The sequence below is a fragment of the Crocodylus porosus genome, unplaced genomic scaffold (genome assembly GCF_001723895.1).
Source record: "Crocodylus porosus isolate Cpor-Errol unplaced genomic scaffold, CroPor_comp1, whole genome shotgun sequence".
NCBI classification, from domain to species: Eukaryota; Metazoa; Chordata; order Crocodylia; family Crocodylidae; genus Crocodylus; species Crocodylus porosus.
This window is the reverse complement of record NW_017728943.1, coordinates 91195876-91208651: the sequence shown is the minus strand read 5'-3', so window position 1 is coordinate 91208651 and position 12776 is coordinate 91195876. Positions and strand designations below refer to the sequence as shown.

Here is a 12776-nt window from a genome sequence, read left to right as displayed (position 1 = left end):
ACGACAAGGTCCGGTTAGCCCTGCCAACCGTGACCTCGCATTGTCGGCCCATGTTCATCTTGGAGTCAATAATGACTCCAAGATCCCTTTCTGTTAGTTAGCTTGTTAGTACTGCCAAACAGTACTTTGTAAAAAAAAGGACTCCATTCTGTTCTTTCCAAGGCTTTAATACTACAGCAGGAAGAAAGGAACTTAAACCTCAAATCTGGAATAACTAACCCCTATTGGTTACTCCAATACAGTGGCATGTTAGGCACACTGACAGTAACAGAGGATAAGACTGGATCACATCAGTAGTGCCAGCCAACATGCATTGGAGCACCTCTAAAGCTATTCCAAACTACATCGGGGATGGAAGAGTAATACAAATAGCTCTGAGTGAGAAGTCAAAACAACCCTCTTCTGCAGCATCTCCTTCAGTTAAGTTCAGCATACACTGATCACAGGTGTAGACTTAGTCTGCATATGTAAAATATACGGAATGTTAATGTTTTGTTGCACATATTATTAAAAATATAAAAAATATTCTACTCCTCTGGTAGTATTACAATGCAGAGAGGCCAACAAGGGAACAGAGATCTGCAGGAGATGGGAACAGAGAAAAAAGAATAAAGAAGTAGGTTTACAACCAAAAGTAAAGTAGGGGGAAAAATGCAGCAATTCATTTGTTTAGACTTCTTGCATAAATGAAAACATTATTTTCACAGCAGATATTTAAAAATATATTTTATCCACACTAGATGTCAACATCAATATTCCACGATAGCTAGAATATCATCCCAACAAAAAGACTTAGCTATGAAAAAAGTGGCCAGGTTGATTAGGTGCTGAGCCACTTACTGCTAAAAAACTAATTACACTTCAAAATCTTGTGCTCAAGATTATAATAAGCTTGTATCAACTTATTTGCAGGACTGTAAGTTTTGCTAACAAAATTAAAAGTAGATGTGGTATCCTTTTGTTGGTATTGAGACTGATTCTACCTCAATCCTATTCTATTTATTCAAGTTATTACAGTTCATCCATTATTATGGTATCTTAAAGCCTGCTAGGAACAGCCAGAGGCAGGATCAACACTTATCATGTACTTATACTGGGAATCATACATTTAGATTTCACAGACTTTAGGGCTAGAAGGGACCTCGAAGATCATCAAGTCCAGCCCCCTGCCCAGGGGCAGGAAGTCAGCTAGGGTCAAAGAACCCCAGCAAGATAAGTATCCAAGCGTTTCTTGAATAAGTCCAGAGTAGGTGCCTGTACCACATCTGGAGAGAGTCTGTTTTAGGTCTTGGGGGCTAAGACAGTAAATCATTTTTTTTTTTATGTCTAGCCAAAAACAGTCTTGTAGCAGTTTATGACCGTTGGTCCTTGTTTTTCCTTGGGGCACTTTGGTGAACAGACGTTCTCCCAGATCCTGAAGAACACCCCTTGTGTACTTACAGGTTGCCACCAGGTCCCCCCTGAGCCTGTGCTTTTCCAGACTGTCATAAACAGCCCTAGAGCACAAGTCTTCCTCTAAGCCTAATCTGGCTAAACCGCTCTACATCCCAGATATAAACCTTTATTGTCTTTTTAGGAGCAGGGCATCAATTAATAAACTACAACTCTAAAGATAGCCATCTATATTCTTGTCCTACTGCCCCTTCTTCCCTCAACCCCGCCAAATGTATTTACCTTTTTGGGGCTCTCAGTTACAAGCTTCCTACATACTTTGGTGGCTTTATATCACAAGTCAGATGTATAGACAATTTTTTAATTTCAAGATCTTATATTTAGTTAATCAGTTTCATTATTTCAGCTGGGAGGAATGCAGTCTGGGGCCCCCATACCAACAAATGTAATACTGCAATGGCGCTCACACTACATTTCCGTACATGCATATGACTGCAAGCAGAAATGTAGCTTAATACCTTCATAATTTAACTTTTCTAGTTCTAATGGAAGAATTTTTCTTAAACTATAAGAGTTAAAATAAAGCAAAGTGTTTATATGTCAGAACTAATGCTTTGAAGGTAAAACCTCATATGCTAACTGTTTAACACTTAATGGTCAATTACTAGTGCTTTCTCTTATTGGAAGAAAAAAGAAGACCATCAAAAATTAAATTCTACCTCTGTGTCAAGAAATCCAGTTGTACTCAGTGGTCTTTTTTCTTCCAGTACTACTGTAGCAGAATTTATAGCCCAATCTTTTACTAAATCTTTCTGGTTCTCGTTGACAACAGGCCTATTATAATCCTGGCTGTCATCCACTCCAAATACCTGGAAATGAAACACATTGTTACTCGGATTAACCCAATGTCTTCCTGACACAGCATTCAGTTTTGATGGATGGGGGCGCCAATGATGGCAAATTAAGTTATCTGATATCTAAGTTAATTCCACAAATCAGCAGCAGATCAAAAACATTTCCAGAAGTTTATTTTTGGGTACTTATTTTTATAAATGTACTTTTAGGCCTCAGACATTATGTAATATCAAGAAATATACATGCTTGTATTTGCTAAACAGTATATTTAAGTATATTCTAATTAAAGTAGTACTTAATGTTTTTGTTATATTTATTTTTTGAAGAGTTACTGCTTGGTTTGTAACAAGTGCTCTCAAAGTCAGTAAGGGAGACATCTTTTAGAACACTTCCCCAGTGATGTTTATATCAACCACCATTCCTCACACTGATGCAGCAACTACAGCAAATGTTTACATATGAAAATGTTAAATAAGTTTTAACAAAATGTTAATGTAATGTAATTTAGTTGACAGAAACAAAGATTATCAACTTAAAGTTACTACTCAATTTTCCATGTAGTTTATAGAGGGCTCTAAATTACTTCTAAAAAAAAAAAAAAGGGCTTTTTTGGGTTTTGGGAATTTATTCTTTTTTTTTTTTAAGGTTGACAAAGACTGATCAGAAAATTCTGTTTAGAGAAATTTTACATTTACCAGTATTATTTTTGTTATTACTATGGGTACTGTGAATCATTAAAACTTGCTGCTGAAATTAACTTATGTCAGAAGATTGCTTTATCATGGAAGGAATGCAAGCAAAACAGGGAATCATCTAAACAGCTTTCAGTCTTATTAAAAAAGAAAATCAATAATGACAACAACAAAAAAGAAAATATGCACAACATAAAAGAAGATATTTTTCTAAATGCAGTATTTTCCAAAGATTCGTGACTCTGGGTCTTTGACAACCCTCTGTCCAGTACTAATAAAGGAAGGAAGACATGTTAATTACCAAAATTATGAAGGAGAACAAATTGCTTACTAAAATTTTGAACAAATGTAAAAAAGCCCAAAGCTATCTAATTCCAAATATCAAAGTTATCTAATTCACCACTAGAGGCCCATAGTCCATAACACTTTCTCACTGAGGCCTGTAATATTTAAAAGGACATTTTTCTTCCTTAAAAAAAATGTAATCCCCATTTAAGGTCTAATATGGAAAGTTACCATCTATATAGAAATTGACTGATTTATGTAGATACAAACTAATAATTGTGCATTTGCCAATACTTGAGAACAAAGAACTGTTTTGCACTGATACTATCATTTACATGTAAACCACACCGAAAATTTCAAGTTACAGTATTACACTTTATCTAAGCATAATTAATTTCTTGCAAGAGCTTTTTAAAATTGCAGTGCATCTCTCATGTCTCCATAATCAAGATGACATCTAGTTCCCTTTCTCTTGCTATCTTTGACAAGTATGATAGGTGGCAAGGAAGCACATAAACCAACTATCATCCAGCCCCTCCTCCCACCTTTAGTTTACTCTTATGTAGGTGGCTCTTCATTCTCTCGCTTTATTCACATGGACACCTCAGGTCTTCTAACATTTACATTTAAATCAGAACTGCAGGAGCATTTTATGCAAACAAATTACTATTAACAGAATATTTACTGACTATGAGAATAAATATCTTTACTGATGTTGCAAAGTTCTTTAACCCCTCCACACCACACCCCCTGTTCCCAGCAGCATTAGAAGCTGAAATCCAGTTCTGCTTCATTCTACAAGGGCTGAAGGTAAGATGCAAAGAATATCTTCCTCTCTTTTCATATAATGAAAAGATGTATAATAAACCCATAGCCTAATGTCTCCACTAATATCCCTTCAACACAAATAGTGAAGGCTGGACACAGCTCTAATGTCTCATATATTTGGGGGCTACTACTCTAGTAGTGTGGAGGATCATATGCTAGACTTTTTCAGTAAACACAGAATGCTGTGCAGCACATTTGCCCTGTGCTACACTACACAAGCATCAAGTAACTTCTCTCCTTTAAGTGGTATTTTCTGCTGCCATCTTACAAGAATGGACCTTACAGGAGGAAGGATACAATCTAGCTCAAGACTGATTTACAGGATTAAATAAGAGGCAAAACACATTTACAATACAGATGCCCCTGGTATTGAAAAATTATTGTTTTTATATTCTTGTTCCTCCTTCAATTCACTGAAGGGTTACCAAACTTATGAGTGGCTGTGGGACATACCATGTGCTGCTCTGCCCTTCCCCTTCCACATGGACAGCCTGTCCCAACCCCAAGTCGCCACAGGCTGTGTTGCCTCACCCCAAAGGAGTGGGGCAGGATGCCAAAGCTAAAGGAGGAAGGTAGAGCCTAAAGACCCTGGCACCAGCAGGAGCAGAGGGAGGAATGGTGGCCTTGCAGGATCCTACAGGCCAAGCGTTAACCTCTCATGGGCCACATGCAGTCAGACAGCACTGATTTATTGGCAAAGAAGATGACAGGTGGACATAGAAAGGTCCGTTTTCATTTCACACTTGCTCTTTTTCTTGCAACCTTGAATAGAATTGGCTTTTAATCAATTTATTAGCCAGCATTTTGGCTAGAAGTCTCCTCTGGAAGGACATGATGCTATTGTACTACTAATTGTGACATGTTTCCAAAGATTAAAAGAAAAATATTAAACAGCAGTTAAGTATGGAAGGCCAGGTTTTTGGTGAGAGCTTTCTCTTTTTAACAAATCACAGCAATGATTGCGTTTACACAGAGAAAACAAGTTTCTTAATCATCTTAATATTGGATATCACCCTCTTTTTATTTTAACAGTTCATTGCTTAGTCAATTCAAAATTGAATTGCAACCCCCACCCGGCAAAAGAGAGGCCCTGTCTGGGAAGGTCATTTCTATGCCAAATTTCAGTTTTCCACACCCAGCTGTTTGGCTGAAAGATCAGTTTAAAAAAATTACATGCCTTTTTCTCTAATGGAAACAAAGCTTTTCTTCACCCTCCTTGCACTTACATGAATGAGCAATTTTTGCTCAAATTTATAAAAAAACCTATACTTTTTAGCAAGAATCAAGTCTGGGATACCTGAGGCAGTAGTGAATGTTTCAGAAGAAAATTATTCACTGAAAAAAGATTTATAAGGGGAATAATTATGTAACTTATTACAACAGTTAATCACAGCTCCCTTTGGATTGTAAGTCTTACACATTTCTTCATCTCCTTGCTCAAACTTAATGGTCCACAGTCTCCCTCTTTTAGTCAACCCCCTCTCCTCCGAATGATTGTGAGGTACATTAACAAACGAAAAGTTGAGATAGCTAATTTTGTAAAATTTTGAGGGCAAACTTAATTTTTTTCTGGTGTCTTCCTTCCAAACCTATTCTGGACCTGGAGCCCAAATGTATCTGTTTGAGTCTGCAAACATTAAATAATATTTAAAAATTCTGCAGACAACAATGGTCCTTTGTAATGAGTTAGGTTGTGCATACATTTTGGTGAATTGTATCACATATGTAATACTTTATAGCATGGGCAGGCAAAATGCAGCCCATGGGTTGGATACAGCCTGCCAAACTATTCTATCTGGCACGCAAGACCCCTAAAAAATTTAGAAAATATTTATCTGCTCCTGGCTGCCTGTCAAAGTTGACAGGGGCAGTAGGACCCAGGGGGAGCCAGCAGCAGGAAGGAGGAGTCCAGCCCCACCCACTCCTAGCCATTTCATATACCCGGGCAGAGAGAGAGAGCGAGTGTGTATGCATGCATGCATGCACAAAGGCAGTGTGCAGGGCCATCCCTTTGGGGATGTGAATCAAGATGACCACAGGCCCCACACTTTGGGGACCCTGCAGAACTAGGTGGAATGGCTGCAGCAACTCTGTGCTGCCACCGGCTTCATGCACCTCACCCGCCACCAAATCTGCCACCTCTGGCCACTCGGCACCTCCCATGCCCACATCTGTTGCTGGCTTTCTTGCATGCAGGGGTGGGGCCCCACACAGGCTGATTTGCCCCAGGCCCCACATCCTGCCTGGTTTGCCTCTGGCAGTGTGTGTGTGCACATGCATGTGTAGGCAGGGGCGGTGTGCATGTCCAGGGAGGGGCAGAGAGAGAGAGTGTGTGTGTGTGTGCGTGCAGGAGGGGCAGTGTGTGTGTGTTTGTAGGGCGAGGCCCACACACACACCCCACCATGCACATGCACCTACAACTCTTTCACATTGCCATACACACAGACCCCCACACCCTCTCACACATGCCAGCCACCCTCCCCCACAAACCTCATACCCACCCACATCCTACATATCCAACTCCCCCACACCCCAAAATATACAAGTGTAGGACTTCATTTAAGCTATTGTGCAAAAATATATTTTTTAATTAAATGAATGAATGTTGTAAATGTTCACTTTTTAGAACACAATTTGGTATTTTTCTGGTTCCGAGATGGTAAAACCCCTTGCTGAAAGGAGTACTTCTGGAGCCAAGGGGAGGAACTTCTGGTAGAGAAGGTCAGGGGTTAGGGGGCGGGACTTCTGGTCCCAAGATGGTGATCAGGGGCTGGGGCACCTGTCAAGGGGCATGGCAACCCATTCAGTTCTCAACAGCTTGCCAAAACTCGGTAAGCAGCCCTCCGCCCAAAATAATTACCTGCCCCTGCTTTACAGACGTTAAGCCTATAGCGGCATCACTTCCATTTTATAAGTGGGTTCACTAACATAGGTTATGTGTTCAGTTATACAACTTCATCAAGACTATATAGAAGGATCTAGAGGTGCAAAAACATTGAAATGAAGCAGCCCCTTTCTTTTGAATACAATTCCTCTACTAGAGCAATAAGGCTCAAGCTATCCAGCCCACGGGTGGGATTAGTAGTATGAGGTCAGTCCATGGGTTGGATCCTGTGTGCAGGGTTAGCCCACAGGTGCAGTCTGGTGAGTCAGCATAACCCGACCACTGGATCTAGCTGCAGCCTGACCAGTGCAGAAGGCTCTGTCATTTGGACCACAGAACTCTCCCTGGATCCAGAAATTTGGTGGTGTTAATTGCCATGGCTCTAGATGCAATTAACAGCTACTGCTCCCCCAAAAACAAATTCCTGGACCCATGGGGAGCCCCACGGGCCACATGACATAGCTCTACAGGCTGAATCTAGCCTGTGGGACAGAAGTTGAACACCACTGCACTGGACTATATATACTCTGATCATATTGTCAAACTGTTCCCTCCAGTGGCCATAAGGCACACTCCCCATTCAGCAGAAGTAGCACCACAACTATAAGTGAGCTTTTGATACACTTGGTGTCTTCAGCAGCATCCTAAGAACACTCCTCTTCTACTTTTTCAGGTGGAAGTCATATGATCTAAGATCATCCCAAAAACACTGGCCTTGGTTTGCACAGTTCTGAAATGGCTAAAATGGGAAGGAAAAAGCTAAGAATTTCACTTTAAAAACAAACAAGCTTCAAGCTCTCTCTCACATTTTTAGATTTGCTAATGGAGCCTACTGCTATGGCTTCAGAAGGGCCCAAAGGCCATCTCTATGCTCACTGCAGTCCCTGCTTTATGAGAACTCCATGGATCATTTAGGAATGTAAAAACTCTGAAACAGACCGGAACAGTGGGGGAACAAAATATTCTTTCTTTATGGAAGCCAATGCCTTTGTATTATTTGATGCTTAAATTCTGAGCCTCTCTGCCTTGAGACCTATCATTAGTGAGAAAGCACTGGTGGATAGAGTGAACAAATGGGAATTAAAGGTTTGTATAACTGAGTTCAAGAGATTGGAGTGGCAACAGTAAATAAGAAGTAGGCAGCAATTCTGTAAAGCATATTAAAGGCATGAATTAAGGCAAAGGAAAATGGGGAGAGTGGCATGAGTTTAAAAAGAGTATGTGAAGATGTTAAAAGATGGAAAAGTAAAGTATCTTAGTAGTTCTGTTTTATGTGGAGTTGGGAGAAGGTGGATTAAATTGTCTAGAATCACCAAGAGTTTACAGTAATTTATATATGAGATTTATGCTGTCCTTTAATCGGCCCTTTATCTGTATGAACAGAAAAGATAATAATAGGTTATGTTTTAGAAATATATAAGACAGTTTGGATATGTCTTGGATATGCAGGAAAAGGAAAGGAAAGATACCAACTTTAGAGGCCTCAGTGACCGTGAGAAAAGACTGAAACATGGTGGGTGTAGGGTGTAAGAGTTTTCAGATTAAAATCCAGGAGCCAGGTTCAGGTCCAAACTAAGTTCCTGATATTTCCACTAATGATGGTAGCCCACATGTTCATAAGAGAATATAGGATAAAGCATTAATAGAGATGAAAATCACTACCACAAAAGAAAATTATGATAACAAATATGTTCTGCCTTTTAGAAAAGCACAAAATACTATGGTAAAAATCCTATTTCCCTATTTAGATATTGTGGCCCATATTTTATTTAAGCTGCTTCTGGAACTCAGATTTCAATGGATCTTTTCAATGGTTACCCTAAGTATTTTAAAATAATGTGGTCTTTCTAATTAAGCTTGGAGAACAGGTCACCTACACATTATCAAATTGTCTCACTAAGTATTCTTAGATTTTCAAACTCCATAAATCAGTATGATTACATATTCAGAATGTAAAACCAGACAACACAAAATTCTCTAGCATAAAAAAGTTAAAACTATGAATTTAGCATATACAAGAGGAAACAATTAAAAAACACTTCAAGCAAGCAAAACAAAAGATAATATAGCCTACCAAGTCTATTATTCTTTCATTTTCCAAAAAAACCCAACTACATGTCCATAGGTGTATATAAATTATGTGCTTAGAATCAGAGAAAACGGCTAGAAAGGACCTCAGGATGTCATTTCGTCAAAGCCGATGCTCAAGGCAAGTCATCCCATGCTTGTCACAATGAAATCTTCAGTCATTTTCAGGCTTCAAAATTGAAAACAAATTTACTACTTGTTGAAAGTCTGCCAGATGTGTGAAAAATTCAGATTTGACATTCATTCCTTGAACTTGCTGCTCAATCTGAGTGAATGCTTCAAGTATAATACAAACAAAATGCTAATAAAAATAATAAAATAAAGCAAGTTACATTCACCCTCAGATGATTTACCAGGTTTTAGTATCCTTGCTTAACTTTCAACATACCATTCATAAATCATATGTAGTTCTACAACCAAGACATGTGAGGTTAAAGCATATTTCTTCTGGCATGGATCACTGAAGCAGTGATAAAAAGTAATTAAGCCCCAGGATCTTGGGGCTGAAAAGCACGGGGACCTGAAAACCATTTTTCTAAAGATAAAAATGTTTGGCTTAGTCCTTGTTTTATTTTCCAGTTCTTTAATTTTTTTAAGGCAATCTCTCATCTACAAAGATGCAGAAAGATTCCAAAAGGTGTTCTGCCCTCTGGGCACCACCGTATACCTCTTAAAATCTTACTTTATTGTATTCGTCCATATTTTTAATAAGCAAAGAAGATACTTTTTCAGTTAATCACCACTGTTACAAGGTTTGATAAAAATTTTGCAATAGGAGAAGTATAGGTGTTCAGAAATTTTGTAGTATTTTATTTCATTGCAAAGATCATAAATATTGTATCTGCCAATTTTGTGTGCATACGCACATGGGCTACAGTCAGACATTTAAAACGCCTGTGCCTGAATCTATTCAATCTTTGCAGGTTAGTCTAAGCTGGCTAGGCTGAACTGGATTGTAACTGCACAGACATGCCAGATACGGAGGCACATGCCTGCAGAGGCTCAGGCTAGAAGTCGGGGGGTGCTAGAGCAGCCCTCCCATCCCTTCCACAGCACTGAGCTGAGGTGGGGGAGGCATGGCCAGACCGCAGCAGGATGCTCTGATTAGCCCAGCAGGGAATTAATAACAGTGTTTATCACCCCCTAACTCAGTTTTTATCACCACATGAAGAAAACAGAGGGACATTATCTACCTATTGATTCAGTATGGACCATAGCCAGTATGTGGTCTGTTAGCTAATACACAGACACCTCTCCACAAGGCAGAGGAGGGGGGAATTCCTGCTTAGCAGGTAGTGGTGAGGAGGAGAGGGGGAACAGCCCAGTCTGTACTGGAGCTGCAGCTAGGAAGCAGAGGGGAGGGGCCAGCCCTGCTGTGGAATAGAGAGCCCTGCCCAGTCCAGAGAGCATGCCAGGATGCTGGGTGTGTCTGGTTTATTTTAAACCAGTAAGGAGTGTGGGACAGACATTGTATAAACTGGTTTGACCCAAATCAGTTAAGTCTGATACTACATTCAACCAGGTTTATCTCAAACCGGTTTCAGCCATTTTCAAACTGGTTTCTGTGCACTGAACATCTGTTTTGTTACAGGTTTCAATCAGTTTCTGATCACTTAAACTGGTTTATGCATAATATCTGTTCTTAGTCATGCAGACAAAGAGGGCCTAGTTACTAGGGCTATGTGAAGCTTCGGTCGCCGATTTGATTCGGTGGAGATTCGACCTGATCCAGTGGCTAAATTTCTGAATCCAAATCGAATCAGGAGACCCTTTAATCACTCCGAATTAAACTGGAACCTTCCGAATTGATTTGGAGAGATTCAGAAAGATTCTATGATTTAGACACAGACACAGCTTTAAATGTTTTTTCTACGTATCTCCCGGTACCAGGCGGCTCATGAATGCTGAAATGGTGGGGTGGATGGACCATCCCATGGGAGCACAGAGGGCTCCCCAGTGTGCTTGGCAGCAGACCTAGAAGTGGACCAGAAACACTTCTGGTCCACTTCTGTGTCCACCAGGGAGCGTGCAGGGGGCCCTGCCCTGGCTCGACAACTGGTGCCTCCTGGGTCAAGGGGATGTCTGGAGTTCCCGCCATCACTAATCGCCAGGCTGGGGGGTCCCCCACAAGTTCAGCGGCAGACCTGAAAGTGTACCAGAAGTACTTCTGGTCCACTTTTGGGTTTCCAACTGAGCACGTAGAGAGCCCACCTGTGTTCCTGTGGGATGCTCCATCCACCCCACCATCACAAGCTGCACCTGGTACCTTGAGGTATGTAGAAAAAACATTTAAAGCTATGTCTATGTCCAAATCACTGATTCTCCGAAGACATTGATGTTATATACCTGGACTTTAAAAAAGCCTTTGATCTGGTGTCCCATGATCTCCTCATGGAAAAACTGGCCAACTGCAGCCTCGGCTACATCAGTCTGATGGCTGGGGAATTGGCTCCGAGATTGGACCCAAAGAGTGGTAGCTGATGGAAGTGAATAATCATGGTGCTCCGTGACCAGTAGTGTCCCCCAGGGTTCCATCACTGGACCTTTTCTCTTTAATGTTTTTATTAATGATGTGGACACTGGTGTCAGAAGTGGACTGGCCAAGTTTGCTGATGATACCAACCTTTGGGGTAGTGCTTCCACACCCGAAAATAAGCTGGTGATCCAGGCTGACCTGGATAGGCTTAGTAAGTGGGTGGATATCAACTTGTTGCCATTCAATACGAAAAAATGCAAGGTACTCCACCTCACCTTGGGGGCAAAAACCCGCAACAGGCTTGGCAGTGCTATGCTTGCTAGCACTATGGCTGAAAAGGACTGGTTCACTGCTCTCACTGGGCAAGGCCAACACTGCAGCCCAAGAGCACCTGGTGGCTGTGTTGCCTCCTGCTGCTGCCCAGCCTATCTCACTGCTTCAGCTCTGATGGACCCAATCCTTTTTTCTCTGGAGCTTGCCCCCCACTCCATGTCACTGCTGGTAGGAACAATGAGCTGTTCCAGGAGGCAGCAGGAGGCACCACAGCCTCCAGGTAACCTGAGGTTGCATTCTACCCAATGTCCCAGAAGGGTGAGGCACCATGCTCGGCTCTGCAGCACTCCAGTGTCCCTTCTCACCCACTGAATCCTAGGATGCTGGAGGACTCCAACTTGGGTAGACAAGATGTGGGAAGTGGCCACCTTAACGGAACGGGAAAAAATTAGGCGGATTAGAGATAATCCTGCCCTGGAGTGGTATAACTTTAAAACGAATAATGACCGCTTTAAGCAATGTAAAACGTGACTGATTTAGGGATTAAGGGCTCCAGAAACCACCTAAAATTACCGTGCAATGAGGCTGAGAAATATTTAAAGGGTTGGGTTTTTTTTGTTAGAAACACGGCAAAATTCCGTATTTGGCTGACAATTTTATTCAGAACCTTTCAGTTACTACTTAAATACAGAGAACTTTGTGCCTGACATTTACTTTTATAAAATGGATTATTACAAATACCACAGCAGTTTAGTAAAATATATGTTAATTATTACTTGAAAAGGCAGTCCTGCTTTTCTAATATTTAACTGGTTATTAATAGTTATATTTCAGAGTAAATTAGTTCTGAACAACCCCTCATTACATATTAGTTATTTTATGTTCAATGTGTTTTAGTATACCTACAAAAACACTTGTAAACCAACTACTTTTGGGATTACAGTAAAGGGCACTGCTGAACAAGTTTTAGGACAAATACAGACTAAAGATTTAAAACTGGACT

At 40.7% G+C, this 12776-nt stretch overlaps 1 protein-coding gene across 10 annotated transcripts in view; it reads right to left on the bottom strand.

Annotated features, from left to right (window-relative positions):
- Positions 1-12776, bottom strand: part of CEP170 (centrosomal protein 170) — a 153148-nt gene that overhangs the window by 55622 nt on the left and 84750 nt on the right. For 9 of the 10 annotated variants that reach the window (XM_019549783.1, XM_019549782.1, XM_019549784.1 and 6 more), the window contains one exon: positions 2112-2261. The exons of the other annotated variant lie outside the window; for it this stretch is intronic. In XM_019549783.1, the coding sequence (XP_019405328.1) occupies positions 2112-2261 (150 nt within the window). The remainder of the gene's footprint in view (positions 1-2111; positions 2262-12776) is intronic. 10 annotated transcript variants of the gene reach the window in all.